At 52.1% G+C, this 22,084-nt stretch overlaps 2 protein-coding genes across 3 annotated transcripts in view; both read left to right on the top strand.

The window, feature by feature from the left end:
* Window positions 1-22,084, top strand: part of LOC115516261 (myosin-7) — a 53,089-nt gene that overhangs the window by 27,426 nt on the left and 3,579 nt on the right. For both annotated transcript variants that reach the window (XM_032593684.1, XM_032593685.1), the window contains exon 35: window positions 21,794-21,997. In XM_032593684.1, coding sequence (XP_032449575.1) covers window positions 21,794-21,997 — 204 coding nt within the window. The remainder of the gene's footprint in view (window positions 1-21,793; window positions 21,998-22,084) is intronic.
* LOC115516264 (myosin-6) lies at window positions 310-21,567 on the top strand. The gene is made up of 31 exons (XM_032593686.1): window positions 310-524; window positions 1,946-2,089; window positions 2,331-2,487; window positions 2,573-2,600; window positions 2,881-2,992; window positions 3,263-3,355; window positions 4,213-4,276; window positions 4,499-4,597; window positions 5,069-5,172; window positions 5,260-5,398; window positions 7,130-7,398; window positions 7,663-7,833; window positions 9,030-9,339; window positions 10,003-10,073; window positions 10,348-10,435; window positions 10,525-10,642; window positions 10,788-10,911; window positions 11,184-11,320; window positions 13,148-13,403; window positions 13,540-13,782; window positions 13,932-14,108; window positions 14,396-14,541; window positions 14,787-14,877; window positions 17,139-17,528; window positions 17,845-17,971; window positions 18,070-18,188; window positions 18,567-18,763; window positions 19,295-19,478; window positions 19,658-19,823; window positions 19,933-20,057; window positions 21,181-21,567. The coding sequence occupies exons 1-31, from the start codon at window positions 324-326 to the stop codon at window positions 21,550-21,552; spliced, it is 5,022 nt and encodes a 1,673-aa protein (XP_032449577.1). The 5' UTR covers window positions 310-323; the 3' UTR covers window positions 21,553-21,567.

The raw sequence follows: 22,084 nt of genomic DNA, 5'->3' as shown, positions 1-22,084 counted from the left end.
CACATGGTTCAGAGTCTTCAGGATTCTCTGTGAAGAGATAACTAGGTGAGAGCCTCCCAATTATCTCTCGGGAGCCAGGTTGCTGGACCAGGGCCCCCGTCCTTTCTCCAAGCAGCTCAGCACCTCCCCTTAGCAAACTCCTTAGAGATTCTCCTCCAGCATCATGTCACAGGGCAAGGGACCCAGGCGAGGATCTTCTCAGCAGTGGGGGAGAGCAATAGGACCCAGGTGATAAGGAAATGTGGCAGGGAGTGAGGGTGTGGAGGGCAGTGCCACTCACTGAGGCTTGGGTCTTCTGGTCTCAGGCACAAAGGAGCACCAAAATGACTGATGCCCAGATGGCTGATTTTGGGGCAGCAGCCCAGTACCTCCGCAAATCAGAGAAGGAGCGTCTGGAGGCCCAGACCCGGCCCTTTGATATCCGCACTGAGTGCTTTGTGCCCGACGACAAGGAGGAGTTTGTGAAGGCCAAGATCCTGTCCCGGGAAGGGGGCAAGGTCACTGCTGAGACAGAAAATGGCAAGGTGTGTGGGGCAGAGCACCAGGGAAAGGGAGAGAAAGTTTGGTGGGGGGTGTATAAAGAGTGGGGCCACTTGCAATGGGAGCTGAGGGGCTCTGTAGGAGACCCAAAGCCAGCAAGGGTGTAGGACACGCCCCCCCCCAGAGGAGCCCAACATTTGAGTGAGAACTCTGACCTTTCTCAGATGGACCTGAGCAGATGTAACAGGGCACCATCCCAGGGATGCACATCCTTTGCCAGAGAGGATGCTGGGGCGGGGATGGGGGGACCTCCACTGGTTTTGGCCTCAGAGGGGTCCTGTAGATAAAGAAGACACAGACACAGCATCAAGTAAAGCTCCCTCTTGAATGTGTATCCCTCCCCTCTGTGCCTCAGTTTCCTCCACGGACCAACTCCCTCAAACCACAACCTCACCCAAACCAAGAGCAAAGTCTTAGGCCCCGAGGAACACAAAAAGTGGGAACTCTTTTTTTTTTTTAATGTTTATTGATAGATCGATATAATTTATTGTCAAATTGGCTAACATACAGTGTGTACAGTGTGCTCTTGGTTTTGGGAGTAGATTCCCGTGGTTCATCAAAAAAGCAGGAACTCTTGAGCTGAACGCTCAGTCCCAGAGCTGGGGACTAGCACTCAGATGTCCACAGTCCCTGCTTCCTCAGGCCAGCCATGAGAATCGCCACTGGTCACTAGCAGCAGCTCAGAACCATTTGCCTTGAGACATGGTGACTGAATGTTGTGTACCAACAAGGTGTGCTATGACAGCCCACAGCCTGCTGGGAGCTTTGACTCTGATCCCAGCCTTGCCACTGGCTATCCACCCTGCCAGTAAACCATTTAATTATTCTATTCACAGCTTCCTCCACTGTAAAAAAAAAAAAAAGAAAGAAAGAAAACAACACTAGAATGCCTACCTGTGGGATCTAATGACATTAGGGCATGCAAACTGGTGCCAATCAAACCACACTGATAGTGACCAATGCAGAGCAGGGAGGTGTAGGAAAGGTGGGTGAGATGTTTTCTAGCAGGGCAAGGTTGACCCTGAGCAACTGACACCCTCAAGCACTGTCCCCAGGAGTCAGGTAAGGTGTGTGCACAGACAGGAGAGCTGCCAGCCCTGCCAAGTTTGCCCCTAGATAGTTGAAGCAGAGATGGAAAAGTGCTGCTCAAGCGCACAAGCTCTGGGGTCCTGGCAAGACACAGGGACTCTAGGACAGTACCTAGGATGGGAGGGAGAGTGAGCAGTAAGTTATGTGGGGAAAGAGTTGTGGGGGATCTATGGGCACTGGTCAGAGAAGAGCTGGGAGATCGAGGCCAGGTTGTGGCCCGTGTCCTGGGAGGAGGTAAGTGGGTGAGGCTGGCGAGTACACAATAGCAAGGGTTCTGGTAGGAGTGTGGTCATCCCTGTCCATGCACCTTCCCCAGACGGTGACCGTGAAGGAGGACCAGGTGTTGCAGCAGAACCCACCCAAGTTTGACAAGATCGAGGACATGGCCATGCTGACCTTCCTGCATGAGCCCGCTGTGCTCTTCAATCTCAAGGAGCGCTATGCAGCCTGGATGATCTACGTGAGTATACATGACAGGATGCCAGCCTTGGATAGAGGCCAAAGGAGGCCAGGGCAACTCTCTCAAAGATAGGGGTCAGAACTTGCCCATGGGGCCAAGCTCCCCTTTGCCCCCTTCCTACCCCTGGTAGCTGCAGGAAGAGAGGAGCCAGCTGGGATAAGCAAGAGACTCCCCTGCCTGTCACCATCTGCCCCAGGCTTACCACTTTAGCCCCTCATGTCTGCCCTCTCTCCTACTCCAGACCTACTCTGGCCTCTTCTGTGTCACTGTCAATCCCTACAAGTGGCTGCCTGTGTACAATGCGGAGGTGGTGGCTGCCTACCGGGGCAAGAAGAGGAGTGAGGCACCACCCCACATCTTCTCCATCTCTGACAATGCCTACCAGTACATGCTGACAGGTGAGTCTAGCAGCCCTGACCTGTGCCCCCTCAGCCCTGTACCCCATGGACCTGACTCTGTTGCCTCTCTTCTTTCCTCTTCCAGATAGGGAGAACCAGTCCATCCTCATCACGTGAGCAAATGCCATCTACCCACACAGGGACTTGGGGAGGATCCAGGATGATTCCTGGGGGTACAGAGGGGAGGAAGTTTTCAAGGCTGTGACTGTCAGGAGTGTGGGGAGCTGGGTTTTCAGAGGGGTGCCAGAGTGACCTACAATGATATGCAAACTCTGCAAGACCCCATTGGAGGAGGTTAGATGGCCGGGATTCTGAGGGAGGAGGGTGCAGTGCTGAACTCTGAATGGAGCACAGAGGGGATCTTGGGTTCTGATGGGTCCCTGTTGCCTCCAGTGGAGAATCCGGTGCAGGGAAGACTGTGAACACAAAACGTGTCATCCAGTACTTTGCCAGCATTGCGGCCATAGGTGACCGTGGCAAGAAGGACAATGCCAATGCCAACAAGGTATGGAGTGGGCCACAGGCTCAGCAGAAGGGGCCTGTGGGCAGGCTGACCCAGGGGACCCCCAGCCTTGCCCTGGGGAACAGTGGGGACAGCACCACTAAGCCCAATGCTCAAGACCTTCCTGGCAGGAGACACACACTCTGATGTCCAAATATGGCCCTTTGGAGCCACAGGCCCACCTCCATTTCCCGGGACCAGAGCAGCCTCCTGCCCTCTCCACTGCTGGAGGTAGACAGAAGATAAACCCTCGAGGTTTTGCTGCTTTTGCAGGGCACCCTGGAAGACCAGATCATCCAGGCCAACCCCGCCCTGGAGGCCTTTGGCAACGCCAAGACGGTTCGGAATGACAACTCCTCCCGCTTCGTGAGTGCCCTTGATGACTGCTAACTGGCCTCATCTGGCCTTGACAAGAAAAAGGGGGCACTGTTTTCCTAACAGTCACTACACCCAATTGATCATCCTGTGTTTGGCTTTTGGTTACCAGCAAGTGTGTGTGTACACACACACACACACACACACACACACCCCAAACCCTCCCCACTCAGTCTGCCTCCCTGAGCTCTGAGAACTCAAGAAAAGAGACCCAGAGTCACCATGGCTGTTTCATAGCCAAGTAATGGAGCTGATTTTTGTCACATTCTAGATTTTCCTAATGACTGTTTACAAAGCTCTTCCACATGGGAAGGGGGAAGAGAGCATAGGTGCTGGAGCTGATTTCCGAGTTTTCCACCTACCCAGAAAGTCTCCATGCTTAAGTCCCAGCTCCCTTATCTAAACTCCCTACCTCTAAACAGAGGTAGTGGGGCACCTGGGTGGCTCAGTCAGTTGAGTGTATGACTTTGGCTCAGATCATGATCTCAAGGTTCATGAGTTTGAACCCCACATTGGACTCTCTGCTGTGAGCACAGAGCCCACTTGGGATCCTCTGTTCCCCCTCTTTTGCCCCTCCCCCATCTCTCTCAAAAATAAATATTTTTAAAAAAAGAAACAAAGGTAGTAATATTTACCTTCATTCCCATGTTGTTGTTTCTGCTCAGAGATATTTGGTAATAGGGGAATAGGCATCCTTTTCTCTGTTTTCCTGATAGTAAATTGGGACACCAAATAAGTCATTAACATTTCCAGAACTATTCAGGGCTTTTTGGGTTGTGTTGAGGTCCAAGATCTCCATTCTGTCCCTTCTGGTCAGTTCCCTCACTGTTTGTCCCATCCGCCCCCAGGGGAAATTCATCAGGATCCACTTTGGAGCCACTGGAAAGTTGGCTTCTGCAGACATAGAGACCTGTGAGTATGACAGGGAGCCCTGCCCACCTCTCTGTGTCCTCTATCTCAGCCTTCTTTCCCAGCTAGCTGGGCGACCCTATCTTAACATTCCCTCTGCATCTCCTTGCCTCTTCCCCTGCTTTCTCCATTTTGTTATAAGAGCCTTTCTTCCCTAATCTCCATCATTTTGTTGGATTGACTCTCTCTGTTCTTACCTGCCTTCCCCCCATCTCTGCACTTCAGATCTCCTGGAGAAGTCTCGGGTGATCTTCCAGCTGAAGGCTGAGAGAAACTACCACATCTTCTACCAGATCCTGTCCAACAAGAAGCCAGAGTTGCTGGGTGAGGCCACCTGATGCCTCAATGCCCACACTGCCCTCCCCTACAGGGCGGGTACCCTCCTTCTCCTCACTTGCTCCTGCTCACCTCCCTCCTCCTTTGGTCTGCTCAGTGGCTTTCTCTTCCTCCCCCATCTCAGACCTGCCTGAGTCTCCTCTTGCTTCCTTTCCTACTTTTTCTTTGTCATATTTCTTCTCCTCCTCCTGGTCTGTTTCTTCCTTCTCCTCTTTGTGCCTGCCCTACTCCCAGGTATCATTCTCCCACTGTCCTCCCTCCCTGGGTCTCCTGTCTACCTTTTCATGTCTTTTTGATTCTCTGCATGATCCTTGCTGACTCTCCTCCTCTCTCCCTGCTCCCGGTCCTCTCCTCTATTATCCCTGCCCCACCCCCATGGTGTCCCTCTCCCAACCCCTCTCTGTCTGTCTCTATCCTCTTCCATCCCCTTGTCCCCTGCCCTGCTCCTTGCCTGGACAGATATGCTGCTGGTCACCAACAACCCCTACGACTACGCCTTCGTGTCTCAGGGAGAGGTGTCTGTGGCCTCCATCGATGACTCCGAGGAGCTCGTGGCCACGGATGTGAGTAAGGAGGCAGCGTGAAAGCTCCTGAGGGCTCCTGTACCACCCAATCCAACCACCCTCTTTGCCTCTCTTGCTCTTTCCCAGAGTGCCTTTGATGTGTTGGGCTTCACTCCTGAGGAGAAAGCTGGCGTCTACAAGCTTACAGGTGCCATCATGCACTACGGCAACATGAAGTTCAAGCAGAAGCAGCGGGAGGAGCAGGCCGAGCCAGATGGCACTGAAGGTGGGGCAGGGAAGGCAGGTGCTGTAAAGGCCTGAGGTGCTGGGCGTTCACTTGTCATGAGGAGATAGTCCACTGGGAGCAGGGTCTCCCAAGCTGCATCCAAAAGTGGTATCTTTCAAAAATTCTTCAAGAGCTGACAACCTAATTTATTAAGACTATTAGGACCATAAAATAGAGAAAGTTAGAGGAAACCAGAAGTACGAGAAGTACATGGTTAGAGGGCAGCACCTTTTCCCAGAAGGAGGCTCTGCCCTCACCCTCACCCCATCCACCCCTACCAACAGGCTTTCTCCTTGTTAGAGCCTAGCCAGAGGCCACCCACTCTCCCCAGACAGGCCTGCTCCCTAGGGACCTGAGGCTTGTAGGGTAGATGGATGGGGTGAGAGCCAGGGAGGGGCGGGGACATGGGGAAGGTGGGCAGACAGGGAGGTCCCCCACAATCTTGCCAACTCTTCAATCCCAACTATGAGTTGGGGATGCTTCCTTCTGGGCCCAAGACTCACCCAAGCTCAGGAAAGCAGATTCTGAGCTCTGTGCATCCTGATCATTAATGCGGTATGTATGCAAAGGGTCCCCAATCCTTGGGTGAGCCCTGTTCGGACTCTGTGCCATGTCCTGTTTGGGAGGCAAAGGCCAGGGGTCAAAATACAGCTTGACATCGACATGTCACACATTTCACTGGACCTCAGTTTCCTCCTTAGTGAAATGGAACAACAGTCCCTCCTAGCTCACTCTGGGACTATGGTAACATTTCATGGAGAAGGAGATATGAGGTGTATAGGGCTAGACAAATGCCTAAGAATGTTCCTCTTAGCCTATCTTCAAGGACCACTTATCTGTGTCTATCCATATCAAAATGCCAAGCCTGGGTTTCATGACAGCATGTTACAAGCTACCATAAAATTCTTGAAATTAAATCAAATAAATTTCCTCTAAACAGAGATTGTATGTTGGGGGGGATGTAACACGTTGTTAGAAACCTTGATTTCCCAGCTGGTCAAGTTGGTCAACACATGGATTGGGGCACCTGGGTGGCTCAGTTGGTTAGGCATCTGACTTCGGCTCAGATCATGATCTCACGGTTTGTGAGTTTGAGTCTTGCATGGGGTGAGCTCCAGCTCAAGGTACTTCATGTTCCATGCTGACAGTGCAGAGCCTTCGTGGGATTCTTTCTCTCCTCCTTCCCCTCTCTCTGTCCCTCTCAGGATTCTCTCTCTCTCCCTCTCTCTCTGCCTATTGCTCACTCACACCCCCTCTCAAAAATACATACATACATACATATTAAAAACAAAACAAAACAAAAATAAAAACAAATCCAAAAAACCCCACATGGATTAAGAGTAGAATGGGCCCAATCCTGGGCCAGATCCTGGGATGGAAGAAAGGAGGCAGGGAGCAGCACATGTCTCTTCTGTCAACCACAGTGTCTGCCCTGGAGACATGAAGGGACAGTGAGGGCAAGGATGAGCTCACAGCTGTGCTGGTGAAGGGCTTCGCCCAGGGACGCCCAGTAGATGCAAAGACAGAGGCAAGAGGAATTGCTGGGTGGTGGGAAGTTCTGGACAGATGGAGAGGCCTGGGCTGGGTGCCCCTGGCAAGACTTGTGCCCTTCCAGGCCTGGATTTGCAATTCTTTAGTGACAGGGGTCAGACTCAATGCTTCAGAAAAGCTCTGGGGCAGGCAAAGGAGGTCTGTGGAAAGTGCTTGCTTAGTTATTTCCTTCCCCACCAGATGCCGACAAGTCTGCCTACCTCATGGGGCTGAACTCAGCTGACCTGCTCAAGGGGCTGTGCCACCCTCGGGTGAAAGTGGGCAATGAGTACGTCACCAAGGGGCAGAGCGTCCAGCAGGTGTATTATTCCATTGGGGCGCTGGCCAAGGCAGTGTACGAGAAGATGTTCAACTGGATGGTGACACGGATCAATGCCACCCTGGAGACCAAGCAGCCACGCCAATACTTCATAGGGGTCCTGGACATCGCCGGCTTCGAGATCTTTGATGTGAGTTGGGGGAGCCTGGGTGTGGGGGGAACAGTAACTCACTCATTCGCACCTGTGACCATCATGGCCAGGAGTGGGAAAGGCGGTGGGGCTCAGCGGTGATAAACACATCATCCTGTCTTCCAGTGGGGGCTCCCTCTCCCTGGCCTGACAGAGGAGGGGTCCGGCCACACTCCTAACTGGGCTGGGGCACAGGCCTGGGCTGACCCCACTGTCCTCTCAGACCCCTGCCTGCCTGACCCGCTCCACCCCTGCCCCCTGCAGTTCAACAGCTTTGAGCAGCTGTGCATCAACTTCACCAACGAGAAGCTGCAGCAGTTCTTCAACCACCACATGTTCGTGCTGGAGCAGGAGGAGTACAAGAAGGAAGGCATCGAGTGGGAGTTCATCGACTTTGGCATGGACCTGCAGGCTTGCATCGACCTCATCGAGAAGGTGCTGCCTACATCTTGCCACCTGTGTGTGTCACCTTCCCCTGTCATCCCAGACAGAGTGGCAGTACTGTCCCTTCTACAACCAGGATACTGGAGTCCCCAGAATCCCAAGCCTCTCTCAGACCCAGCTTCTACCCACTGTAAAGTCATGGGCATACAGAGGATGAGCCCTTTTCTTCTCTCCCCAGGACCTAAGAACTTGTCCTGCACGGTGGTCACCTCCCAGAGTCCTAAGAAGGAGATTTAGTGAGGAGAGGACTCTTGGTCCCTCTGACTTCCATGAGAAGCATCATTCATGGAAAGATCCTAGGCTGAAACTGGAGACATTTGGTTTTCCCTCCTCTTCCTGATAGCAGAGAATAAGCCTGTTTCAGCCCCTCTTGTCTATAGACTCAGAAGAGACAAGGATGTGAGGTGTGAGGCTCCCAGTGCTGGCTTGTTCTCAGTGTGCCTTTGCACTTTGTTGATACAGACCAGAGCTTGGAATAACTACCCTCACCCAGCCAGCCATTGCCCTTCAGAAAATGCGAGCTTACCAGAAGCTTTGGGTGGTTATCCAGGGTGCTGCTCTCCCAGAAGCCTCAGAATTGCCTGAAATTATATGGGAAAGAGAAAGAGAGAGAGAGAGAGAGAGAGAGAGAGAGAGAGAGAGAGAGAGAGAGAATGAACATGCCTTTTTCCAGGGAGACATCTTTAGTTTAATCAAATTCTCATTACAATTCCTGCCCCAAGAAAAGTCAAGAATTACCATCCTTTCTGAAGAGCAGGATGTTGTACAGAACCTGGATCCCTTGACAATCCCTTGAAGAACTGTTACCCATCATATAGACAGGGTTCTGGCCTGTCCCTTAGTCTGGCACCTCTGACACATACATACTCCTTGCCCTGGGGCAAGGAGTCTTACAAGAAGAAGGGACTTGCTGCAAGGCCTTGGGACCTTGCAGGACAACTGGGAGCACAGGGCTCTTTGTTAGGTCCACTGGGGCAAAAAGAGGTTATGTAGGCCAGAATAGAATTGGATTTAGGTTTATTCCAAGAATATTAGGTTCCTATACTGTGACAGAAGGTGCCAGCACAGAGTTTCTGTAGCCTGCCCGCTATACTGGGCTGTAGTCTTTCCTCGGGTAGGGTGTGGGACTCTGGAATCCTGGGAGTGCATGCAATGATGCTCTCTCTGCTTCCTCCCCTTGCTCTCAGCCCATGGGCATCATGTCTATCCTGGAGGAGGAGTGCATGTTCCCCAAGGCCACTGACATGACCTTCAAGGCCAAGCTGTATGACAACCACCTGGGCAAGTCCAACAATTTCCAGAAGCCACGCAATGTCAAGGGGAAGCAGGAAGCTCACTTCTCCCTGATCCACTATGCTGGCACCGTGGACTACAACATCCTGGGCTGGCTGGAGAAGAACAAAGACCCACTCAACGAGACAGTGGTGGGCTTGTACCAGAAGTCCTCCCTCAAGCTCATGGCCACACTCTTCTCCTCATATGCTTCTGCTGATGTTGGTAAGAGGGCAGCCCCTGTATTGGGCCAGAGCAATTCTTAAGTTGTGAGGGGCCAGGGTCTCACTGCTTCAAACCATGTGACCATAGAGGCAGAAGGGAGCCTGCTTTCCAGTCACAGGATGGGGGTCAGGAGATACCACAGGCTGTACCTGATCTCTGAAAGTGCCATTTTCCACTTTGTGCTATGGATATTGGTGTACATGTCGTGTGTCTCCTCAAGACTGTGAGCAACTGGAGGTCAGTGAGGGTGTCATGCATCACTGCACCAGGCCCAGCATAGCCATGCCTGTAAGAGGATCACTGAACATCTGGTAGAACAAGTGAGTGTCCCGTTCAGAGAAGGAAAAGAGAGGGTGTGGATTGGAATGAGGAGGATGAACTATGAGAAGGAAGGTAGACCATGGAAAGATGTAAGCATGAAGCGCGGAGTTAGAAGGTGGGAGAAAAGCACTGGTATTATTTCAGCATATACCATGTAGCAAGCAAACTTATCTAATCTTCATCACATCTTTTAGAGGCAGTTACCATTCTCCTCCTGGAAAACCTAAGACATGGAGAATCACTTTGTGAAGTCACATGGCTAGTGAGGGGCAGAACCCTGCCCCTGCCAAAGGGTTCCTCCACTTTCAGGCTCTGGCTTCTCATCTCTTTTCTTGTTATTAGGGGACAGCAGTAAAGGCAAAGGAGGGAAGAAAAAAGGCTCATCCTTTCAGACAGTGTCAGCCCTCCACCGGGTAAGAAGGACACAGAGATGCCAAGAGGCCCATGGTGGGCAGGCCCAGCCCTTTGGCTGTCACCCTAACCTGATGCTCTGAGTTTGGGAATGAAAGAAGTTAGAGTTATGTCGTCATTTTGGGCATGGGAGTTGTACACAAGCCTGAATTCACATCATAAATTATATGTCAACTCTCTGTCCCTTGGAGAGTTCTGGAGACAGGCTGTCAGGGGCTCAGGGACCAAAAAGATGGTTCTTGTGGCTTCTGAGTCCCCACTCTCATCCACCCCCAGGAGAATCTGAATAAGCTTATGACCAACCTGAGGACCACCCACCCTCACTTTGTGCGCTGCATCATCCCCAATGAAAGGAAGGCTCCGGGTGAGCGATGTGTAAGGGTCTAATCTAGAGAGGGTACTTGGCATCCACTTGCCTTGAGGTTGACCCTTTCTCCTCTTTTCCTGCTGCAGGGGTGATGGACAACCCCCTGGTCATGCACCAGCTGCGCTGTAACGGTGTGCTGGAGGGCATCCGCATCTGCAGGAAGGGCTTCCCCAACCGCATCCTCTATGGAGATTTCCGGCAGAGGTGGATACAGGGTGCCCTGGAGCTAAGGAAACAGGGGGAAACTGGGAAGACCTGGTGGGGAGGGGAGTCCACAGGTGGCCTTGAATGCTGTGGGCAGAGCAGGTCAGCACAGAACGTGGGTGACTTGGGGCGCCTCCCTCTCCAGGTATCGCATCCTGAACCCAACGGCCATCCCTGAGGGCCAATTCATTGACAGCAGGAAAGGGGCAGAGAAGCTGCTGGGTTCCCTGGACATTGACCACAACCAGTACAAGTTCGGCCACACCAAGGTGGGTCTAAAGCCCCACAGCGTGGAGTTGCAGGACGCCCAGCCATGTTAAGCGGAGCAGCTAGGAGTTTAGAAGGCAGGCCTCTGAATCCTGGCTTCCTGAATCAACCCAAGGGCTGGAACCCAGGCTTCCTTTCTGTCTTCTTTTTCATATTTCACTCTGAGGTCTAGGATATATGGGTGATGGATCCCCTAGGAGCTCAGTCAGCACCTCCCACCTACTTCCTCCACCCTAGCTACCCTTCTCTGAGGCTGTGGCTCTCTTGCCCACAGGTGTTCTTCAAGGCGGGGCTGCTGGGTCTGCTGGAGGAGATGCGGGACGAGAGGCTGAGCCGCATCATCACCCGCATCCAAGCACAAGCCCGGGGCCAGCTCATGCGCATTGAGTTCAAGAAGATCGTGGAACGCAGGTGAGGTGAAGGAAAGGGAAAGGCTCTCCCAGATATATAAGAGGCAAACAAGCAGTGCTAACTGGTGTGGGTCAGATGACCTGAGATCAAATTCTGGCTTCACCACTCACTAGCTGGCTTGAGCAAGTGACTTTACCACTCTGGGTCTCATTCTGAATTCTTTGAAAAAGAAAAAAAGAAAATTCTTCATAAGCAAATGCAAATTAAGCTTCAATGAGATACCATTTAAAAACACTAGATTGACAAAAATCAAGAAGTCTGTAAATTAGTGCAACCTCCCTGAAAAAACAATGTATTATCTCTTAAAGATGGACTATTGTATGGGGCGCCTGGGTGGCTCACTCGGTTAAGCGGCCGACTTCGGCTCAGGTCATGATCTCACTGTCCGTGAGTTCGAGCCCCGCGTCAGGCTCTGTGCTGACAGCTCAGAGCCTGGAGCCTACTTCAGATTCTGTGTCTCCCTCTCTCTGACCCTCCCCTGCTCATGCTCTGTCTCTCTCTCTCAAAAATAAATAAATGTTAAAAAAAAAAAGATGGACTATTGTGGGGCACCTGGGTGGCTCAGTTGGTTAAGTGTCTGGCTGTTGATTTCAGCTCAGGTTATGATCTCAGTTTCATGGGTTCAAGCCCCACATCATGTTCTGCGCTGACCACGCAGAGTCTGCCTGGGATTCTCCCTCTCTCTCTGCCCTTCTCCCCCACCCTCTGCTCACACTTTCTCTGTCTCTCTCAAAATAAATAAATAAACGTTTAAAAATATTAAAAAAAAACAAATATAAAGATGGACAATTGTAGGGGCACATGGATGGCTCAGTTGGTAGAGCATGCGGCTCTTGATCTCGGGGTTGTGAGTTTGAGTCCTGTGTTGGGCACAGCATCACTTAAAAAGAAAAAAAAGATGGACTATTGCATACCCTCCAATTCCACTTCTAAGTGCATTACCACAGAAACTCCTGCACATGTACGACATGAGACAAAAAAAAGAATATAGCATCATTGACGAGCAGCAAAGATTTGGAAACAACTCCAATTTTCATCCCCGGGGGAATGGGTAAATAGTAGAATAGTTGTTCAGTGGAATATTACAAAGCAATGAAAGGAGGGACTTACAACTACATGGTACAATGTGTATGAGCCTCAAAAGCATACTGTTGAGTGAACAAAAGCAAGTCACAGCAGGATACATACAGTGTAATGCAATTTTTATAAAACTCAGAGATAACAAAAAACAGTGACATATTGTTTAAAGACACATACGCATTGAGTTAAAGTATGTTTTGAGAAAGTAAGGAAATGAAAAACACAAGATTCAGGATAGTGGCTACTTCTGGTGGGGGGACTAGGAAAGAGGATGGAGAGAAGCACACAGGTTGAATCAACACTGATAATGGCTCTAGTTGTTGTTTGAACAATTGATAGGTTCATGGTTCGTGATTTTATTTCATGCTTCATAATTTACATATATGCTATAGATATTCTTACCTGTGAAATACAAGTTTTAACACATTTGCAGTTCTTATGGGATTAAAAACACTGAACTTAGTAGACATTCTGAGTGGCGTAACTTTCATTACTACTAGTGCCCCAGCAGGGAAGATATAAACTGTCCTCTGGTTGAATTGTTCAATTAATAAATATTTATTGAGTAGCTCCATGATCAGTGAGGTAATGTTGGAGTGGGGGTGTATATCAAGGCGCAAGACAGGGCTCCAGCCCTCTGGTGCCTGCGAACTTGCTTAGATGGGCTGGGAGCCAACTGCAGTCGGTCCCATGTTTGGGAAGTGCTCTTTCTGAATGCTCTTTCCTACCTCCATGTTTCCTTCCCAGGGATGCCCTATTGGTAATCCAGTGGAACATTCGGGCCTTCATGGGGGTCAAGAACTGGCCCTGGATGAAGCTCTACTTCAAGATCAAGCCACTGCTGAAGAGCGCAGAGACAGAGAAGGAGATGGCCACCATGAAGGAGGAGTTTGGGCGCATCAAAGAGGCGCTGGAGAAGTCAGAGGCTCGCCGCAAGGAGCTGGAGGAGAAGATGGTGTCCCTGCTGCAGGAGAAGAATGACCTCCAGCTCCAAGTGCAGGCAGTAAAGCCACGCAATTATCTCTTCATGCCTCCCCCTTTACTCCCCTGGATTATAGCCCATCTCATCCCCAGGGACTAAGGTCCTGTGTCTCTTCTCTCTTTAATCACCAGTTCTGCTCTCCTTCCTCATCTCCCAGGAACAAGATAACCTCAATGATGCAGAGGAGCGCTGTGACCAGCTGATCAAGAACAAGATCCAGCTGGAGGCCAAGGTGAAGGAGATGACAGAGAGGCTGGAGGACGAGGAGGAGATGAATGCAGAGCTCACTGCCAAGAAGCGCAAGCTGGAAGATGAGTGCTCTGAGCTCAAGAAGGACATTGATGACCTGGAGCTGACGCTGGCCAAGGTGGAGAAGGAGAAGCATGCAACAGAGAACAAGGTGAGGGCAGCTCCTTCTGGCTCCAGCCCAGATCTCCTCAGGATTCCCAAACCACAAGGTGGTCCTGGTCCTTGGCATTGGACATACCCATAGACATCTCCAGGCTGGTGACCTCTGACCCTGAATGGGATGGGGTTCTTGGTCGGCAGGTGAAGAACCTGACAGAGGAGATGGCTGGACTAGATGAAATCATCGCCAAGCTGACCAAGGAAAAGAAGGCTCTGCAGGAGGCCCACCAGCAAGCCCTAGATGACCTTCAGGCTGAGGAGGACAAGGCCAACACACTGACTAAGTCTAAGGTCAAACTGGAGCAGCAGGTGGATGATGTGAGTAGTAAGAGCCATGCTCTGTCTCTCTCAGGTCAGGATTTTGCAGGTAACATCAATGACCAAGGAGTTCCTGGTACTTAGAGCTAACCTCTATGACCCCTGAAGCCTCTTTGCCCTCTGCAATTCCTCACTAGACTAGGACTCAGAATTTTTTGTGCTTGCAGGGATTTCTCTGCTAGTTTGACCTCCAATCCCGCTGGACTTTGACTTTAGAAGAGAGCAGAAGAGCATGTATTGTGGATCTCATGTTTTCTATACCTTGTTTATTTTCTTCTCTCCACCAGCTGGAGGGATCCCTGGAGCAGGAGAAGAAGGTTCGTATGGACCTGGAGCGAGCAAAGCGGAAGCTGGAGGGTGACCTGAAGATGACCCAGGAAAGCATCATGGACCTGGAGAATGACAAGCAGCAGCTTGAAGAAAAACTCAAGAAGTAGGAGCCTGGGGTGTCCCAGAGGGGCAAATGGAGATGTCTGGCCTGAGGGTTAGAGCACAGGATGCCACAACCCCACTGGCCATGACTGTCCCCGGGCACAGTGTGAATGAGGAAGTCAAACAGCCCTCCCTCATTCACCCTCTGCACCAGTGGGGAGGGGACTTGTCCTAGCATGCCAGGCAAGAGAAGAGAATGGGCAAAGAGGATGGAAGACCACCTGTCACCCCTCCCTTCTCCTCCAGGAAGGAGTTTGACATTAATCAGCAGAACAGTAAGATTGAGGATGAGCAGGCACTGGCCCTTCAGCTGCAGAAGAAACTGAAGGAAAACCAGGTGAAGTTCTTCCTGGTGCAGCCAAATGGGGAGCTCAGTGGTGAGGCAGCTGAGGCTGCAAGAGCTCTGTAGGGTTCCAGACAGCATCTACAACTCCAGGCGGCCTTGGAGACACCATGCCCCCTGACTTGGCACTTGGGAACACCAGCCTTCCCCCATTAGAGCAATGAGTCTTATTTCAGCAGGGCTATTCTGGGAGGCAAACAAGCCTACTAAAAGGGCTCTCTTGATGAGCTGTGCCCTGTCTCATGGGTTTTTTTCCTCCAGCACAAATGACAGGGTTCAAGTCTCCTCTTGCTCTTCTTCTGGTACTTTTTCCCTCTACATGGAGGTGAGGAGGGCCTTCATGGAGCACCTTCCTATGGAGTGCTCTGATCATACTCTTCCCAGGTACTGACCCTATGGTATTCAGTCAACTCCTACAACCCTGAGCAATTCACTTCCCCTTGCTGAGTCTCAGATTCTCTTCTCACCTGTGAAATGAGATAATAGCACCTGCCTTACAGAAGGCCAGAGGAGATAATGTTTATAAAACCACTTAGACAGCTAGCAGTCAGCCTGCCACTAGCTAGAAGGTGTTCTTTTATTTTCTCCATGGCCTTCTCATCCCTCTTCAGGAGGAGATTAAATTAACAGCCATAGCCACCCTTACTTTTAGTGCACCCTGAATTTTAACATGCTTTTAGTCCTGTGTTTGTCAGAAGAGCCCTGGAAGCAAGGCAGACAGGTACTGAGATCCCATTTTATAGCTACAGAAGCTGCATGGCCAGGTCTGGACATAGTGGCCACAAAGACAGCAGGTACTCAACTATTACAGGCAAGGCCTTATCCTCTGATTTTCTGGTCACACTGTGGCTATTGGAGAGCATTGATCTCTCCTCAGCATTCGGGGCCCATGGTCCAGGCTACAAGTGATACATGAACACAATTCCACTCATTTGGGGAGCTGCTCAGGGGCTAGCCTGCCTTCAGTGATAATTTACCCTTCCATTTTCTTGGGTGCCCCTCTCAGTTATAGCCAGAATATTAGGACATTCTCCAGGTTCTTCTATTTGGGTCTAGGCAAACTCTTTGGCCCTTAGACCCAGAACAACAGTGCTATTATCCTCACCAGGTCTTGGCCGTAGGCTGAGGCCCTCCTTCTTCCTGCCCAAGCTCTTGCACATAGTCCTACCTTCCTCATCTTGAGAGCAGAGGCGTGGTGGCCCTCTCTCTCCTGCTCCCAGGGCCCACCCACACACATTCCATTAACACTGTCCTCAACCACAGATTCAGGGATTCCACTGATTGATACTCCTTTTTGCTCCTGGCTGGTCAGGGAACAGATCAAAATGAAAGATGGGACATTCTCCCAATTTAGTCAAGGCCAAGAAAAAGGCCAGAAAAATGAGGTAGGGGCATGATGATGAAAAGGCCAACTTTCTAGCACTCACCTGGCCTGGAAGGGAACAACAAAAGTAGAACCCACCCTAGACATAAATAAGGCAACCCCTGGAGAGTGAAGAGTATGGTTGACTGGACTTCGTGGTGAACCTGGAAGATTACAAGCATTAAAAAAATTTTTTTTAATGTTTATTTTTGAGAGAGAGAGAAAAAGAGAGAGAGAGAGAGAAAGAGCGTAAGTGGGAGAAAGGCAGAGAGAGAGGGAAACACAGAATCGGAAGCAGGCTCCAGGCTCCAGAGCTGTCAGCACAGAGTCCGAAGTGGGGTTTTAACTCACGAACCGTGAGATCATGACCTGAGCTGAGGTCAGACGCTCAACTGACTGAGCCACCCAGGAGCCCGGATTATAAACATTTTGATTGTTTTCAGGCATATTATTGCAACTGTTTGTAAGATACAAGCACCAGCTTTCCTGCCTTATGTTTAGCAGAGCAGAGTCTAGTGAATCTGTGGAATCTTTGAGATTCAGGATCTCACAGGAGCTCTGAATCCCCATCTGAACACAGATTCTCTGGATTCAGGGCTGCAGATTCTCAGACTGAGTCTAAATGTCTCTAGGAAGTGCTTTGAGGATTCAGCTTCAACCAAATTGATATTGATGGTCTGTGCATCACAGAATGTCTAGCAGCACCCCTGGCCTCTACCCACTAGATGGCAAGTCATGACAAGCAAAAATGTCTACACACATTGCCAACTATCCCCCATGGCACAAAACTTTCCCTAGTTGAGAACCATTGCTCCGGAGAGACCTGCGTGTTCTAGAGCCCTGGGGTGGGGTCTGCAGGCGGTGGGTCTGAGCTTTCTGTGTGCCGGCCCAGGCTCGCATCGAGGAGCTGGAGGAGGAGCTGGAGGCTGAGCGCACCGCCAGGGCCAAGGTGGAGAAGCTGCGCTCAGACCTGTCCCGGGAGCTGGAGGAGATCAGCGAGCGGCTGGAAGAGGCTGGCGGGGCCACGTCCGTGCAGATCGAGATGAACAAGAAGCGCGAGGCCGAGTTCCAGAAGATGAGGCGGGACCTGGAGGAGGCCACGCTGCAGCACGAGGCCACGGCAGCAGCCCTGCGCAAGAAGCACGCCGACAGCGTGGCCGAGCTGGGCGAGCAGATCGACAACCTGCAGCGTGTGAAGCAGAAGCTGGAGAAGGAGAAGAGTGAGTTCAAGCTGGAGCTGGATGATGTCACCTCCAACATGGAGCAGATCATCAAGGCCAAGGTGGGCTGCCCTCTCACCCTTCTTGCCCCCTTCTCTGTCTCGGTGGCCTTCCTTCCACTGTCTCTGCCCTGTCTTCTCATCGTCACCCCTTCATCACCTCTTGGTCTCTGTCTTGCTCTCTCCCTCACCCTCCCTCCTTCTGCCCACAGCTCTTCACCATCTCTCCTTTAGTTCATGTACCCCTTTCAGACTGTTCCTGTCAGCACCTCTCTTTTTCACCTCCCTGATCCCTGTGCTCTCCCCACCTTGGCCTTCCCATCCTTTCTCTGGTCCACCCAGTCCTTTTCCATGACAAGTTGTCCCTTACTGCCTGAAGGCAAACCTGGAGAAGGTGTCCCGGACACTGGAGGACCAGGCCAATGAGTACCGTGCAAAGCTGGAAGAGACCCAACGCTCCCTCAATGACCTCACCACCCAGCGAGCTAAGCTGCAGACTGAAAACGGTGGGTGCCCCTCACCAGCCCTGCGCCTTCCTGAGGGTCAGGTACCAATTGCCCCCTTCCATAGCCCACAAATTCCTCCCTCTTGTTCCCACCTCCAGGGGAGCTGTCTCGGCAGCTGGATGAGAAGGAGGCACTGATATCCCAGCTGACCCGAGGCAAGCTCTCCTACACCCAGCAGCTGGAGGACCTCAAGAGGCAGCTGGAGGAGGAGGGCAAGGTGAGGCGCAGCTAGGGACAGTGGGACAGGCTTGATGGCAGTGCTGGACAATTAACATCAAGACCAGGAATAGGGGCCTAGAGACTGGAGAGAATCCTCTGTGGTGGAAAGAGCCCCAATCTAGCTTCCTCTACACTCCAGCTAAGCCACACCTCAACATCATCGAATGCCTCTTTCCTTATTTGTAAGGGGGTGGGGTGGGCAAACTGGGAGGCTACTCCAAGATGCTGAGTTTCCACACCAGCCCTCACTCTAATTGAGGCTGGGCTTGTTTGAAGTCTATGGATATGAAAAGGATCTAGAGAATGATGCTGGTGGGGCATTCCCTCCTCCCTTCCTCGGAAATGAGCCTGCCTGTCAGTGCCCACCCCTCCCCAGGCAAAGAACGCCCTGGCCCATGCACTGCAGTCAGCCCGACATGACTGTGACCTGCTGCGGGAGCAGTACGAGGAGGAGACGGAGGCCAAGGCTGAGTTGCAGCGCGTCCTGTCCAAGGCCAACTCCGAGGTGGCCCAGTGGAGGACCAAGTACGAGACAGATGCCATCCAGAGGACTGAAGAGCTCGAAGAGGCCAAGTGAGTTCAGGGCAGTCCCCACCCAATTCTAAGAGGGGAAGGAGCAAGACAGGCAGAGTGGGCATGGGAAGGAGATCGGAGGAGGGTGGAAGAAGCATGGGGGCTAACAGAGATGATTGAAAGGGAGCCTGGATCTTGTGTTCTGAGTGAACCTGGCTGGCCCTGACTCACTTCCTGTGACGCATGAGCTTTTGGCTCGGGTTATACCTGATGCTCACGTATAAGACGAGCAAAAAGCTTGTTGGTCAGAGGAGCTTCCATCGATCAGCCTGGTATGGGGAGGGGTGGGGGTTGTCACCCAGAGGTCACTGCACGTAGGGAAGACATTCTGTCCTAGGCACTCGCAGGCTTAGGTTGCTCGAGGCTAGGGACGCAGGGCCTAAAGGGCTGTTCAGGGTCCCAAGGTATTGTGGGGACGAGGATTGGGTCAACCTGGTCTGGGGAGGAGGTGGTTCCAAGGTCCCACTGTTCCCAGGTAGAATCACACACACACACACACACACACACACACACACTAACTGCCCCGGGCAGGAAGAAGCTGGCCCAGCGGCTGCAGGACGCCGAGGAGGCCGTGGAGGCCGTCAACGCCAAGTGCTCATCCCTGGAGAAGACCAAGCACCGACTGCAGAATGAGATCGAGGACCTGATGGTGGATGTGGAGCGCTCCAATGCAGCTGCCGCAGCCCTGGACAAGAAGCAGAGGAATTTTGACAAGGTGGGCCCGAGCTGGAGGCCGCAGCCAGGGGCGGAGAGGGAGGCCAATGTCACCGTGAAGACTGGGACCTCCTCCTTGAGGGCAGGGGAGGAGGCTGAGCCCAGCCCAGGGACCTGGGCAGGCCCTGGAGCGGGGCTGGGGCGGGGCTGGGGGCCACGCAGTGAGCCAGGTCCCCGCAGATCCTGGCCGAGTGGAAGCAGAAGTATGAGGAGTCGCAGTCAGAGCTGGAGTCCTCGCAGAAGGAGGCGCGCTCCCTCAGCACAGAGCTCTTCAAGCTCAAGAATGCCTACGAGGAGTCCCTGGAGCACCTGGAGACCTTCAAGCGGGAGAACAAAAACCTTCAGGGTGCGCTGAGGCCTGAGAGACCAGGGAGGGGCGGGGGAGGGGGGATGGGGAGGGCCACACTGGGCAGGGAAAACTCAGGCTTTGGGCTTTCTGGCCCTCTGACCCCCAGAGGAGATCTCTGACCTGACTGAGCAGCTGGGAGAAGGAGGGAAGAATGCACATGAGCTGGAGAAGGTCCGCAAGCAGCTAGAAGTGGAGAAGTTGGAGCTGCAGTCGGCCCTGGAGGAGGCAGAAGTGAGAGGCTGTTTCTGCCCACACCCCTACCTCATACCCTCTCCTACTTACCCTGTCTTGTTTCTGACTCCCCACTCTCCTTCACCTGGGGGTGGTGCTGACCCCAAGACAAAATTTATTAGCTCCTTTTTTAGTCTACCTACTATCTGGTACCCATGACTACCTCCAAAGCCAAGGTCTGCACCCAGAAAATCATCCCAGTCTGATTATAAGTCATAAGGTTATGTTTCCTATCACGTTTATAAAGTGGTTATCATAATAACCCCTCAGACATTAAGTGGGCTTCAGAGTCAAACAGATCTGAATGTGAAATTTGGCTTCAGAACCTCCACTGTGTCATTGGGCCAGTTTCTTAACCTCTCTGTACCTTCTTTTACTTATCTCTAATGGAATTAATTGTACATACCTAATAAGATTTTATGCGTTATTACTAAGATTAAATGAGGTAACAAACTTAAGCACTTAATATATATTTGCTATTATTACTGTTCATTTTTAAGAACCTAGGGAAAGTCCTGAGTTAGGGGGTTTCTAACATTTTTCACTAAAGGGTAAGTGACCCAGGAAACAAAGATAAAGTTTGGAATATGTGGTCATAAAAATCTCCCACTTTTCTTTTTACATTTATTTATTTTTGAGAGACACAGAGAGACAGAGCGTGAGCAAGGGAGGGGCAGAGAGACAGAATCAGAAGCAGGCTCCAGGCTCTGAGCTGTCTGCACAGAGCCTGACCCGGGGCTCGAACCCACAAACTGTGAGATCATGACCTGAGCTGAAGTCGGACACTTAACCAACTGAGCCACCCAGGCGCCCCGAAAAACCTCCCACTTTTCTATGATGTTTAGAGGGTCAGGATTACGCAGTGTTGGTACTAGAGTGTTTTGGCAATTGTGAGGTTCAAACCCTTTCCTTGACAGAGGAAACCCAGAGCATCCTGCACTTCCTCTGCCAGGGCACCCTGGTGGTCTGGGATGCAGGTCTCACCTCCTGCATCTTTTCCCAGGCCTTCCTCTCCAGAGGCCGTAGTCCTGGCTGATACCCTGCATACGTTTGGCCTCCCTCCCCACCTTGCCCTGTGCCCTGACTGTCTGCCTTGAACCCTCTCTCCCCCACCCTCTCCCAGGCCTCCCTGGAGCATGAGGAGGGCAAGATCCTCCGGGCCCAGCTGGAGTTCAACCAGATCAAGGCAGAGATCGAGCGGAAGCTGGCAGAGAAGGACGAGGAGATGGAGCAGGCCAAGCGCAACCACCTGCGGGTGGTGGACTCGCTGCAGACCTCCCTGGATGCAGAGACACGCAGCCGCAACGAGGCCCTGCGGGTGAAGAAGAAGATGGAGGGCGACCTCAATGAGATGGAAATCCAGCTGAGCCAGGCCAACAGGACAGCCTCAGAGGCCCAGAAGCACCTGAAGATTGCCCAGGCCCATCTGAAGGTAAAAGAGGTTGGGACGCTCAGAAGGGAGCTGCCCACAGGTATGATGAGGGCCCTGGGCTGACACAAATGAGAAAGTGGGAGCCACCCCCCTCCTGGACTTGGAGGCTTGAGGAAAGAAAAGCGACCAGATCCTAAGCATGTCCTGGACCAGTCCAGCTTCCAGGCCTAGAGAATAGATGAGGGGATGTGCCCCTTTGCCCTCTACTGGACCGAGCGTTTGAACATGGCATAGGGTGTGTCAGACCCCAAATAGGAAGCCTTGATGGGATGGGTGCAGGTCTCTCACATGCTTTCCCCCGCAGGACACCCAGATCCAGCTGGACGATGCGGTCCGTGCCAACGACGACCTGAAGGAGAACATCGCCATCGTGGAGCGGCGTAACAACCTGCTGCAGGCTGAGCTGGAGGAGCTGCGGGCCGTGGTGGAGCAGACGGAGCGGTCTCGGAAGCTGGCGGAGCAGGAGCTGATCGAGACCAGCGAGCGGGTGCAGCTGCTGCACTCCCAGGTGAGGAGGTCAGGGGCCGTGTGGACAAACCTGCTGAGTGGCAGAGGCCGGGACACCACAGAAGCTTCTGAACCAGATGCTCTGAGT

The sequence above is a fragment of the Lynx canadensis genome, chromosome B3 (genome assembly GCF_007474595.2).
Source record: "Lynx canadensis isolate LIC74 chromosome B3, mLynCan4.pri.v2, whole genome shotgun sequence".
Lineage (NCBI taxonomy): Eukaryota > Metazoa > Chordata > Mammalia > Carnivora > Felidae > Lynx > Lynx canadensis.
Note: the sequence above shows the minus strand (reverse complement) of the source record. Positions and strands in the feature narration are given on the sequence as shown.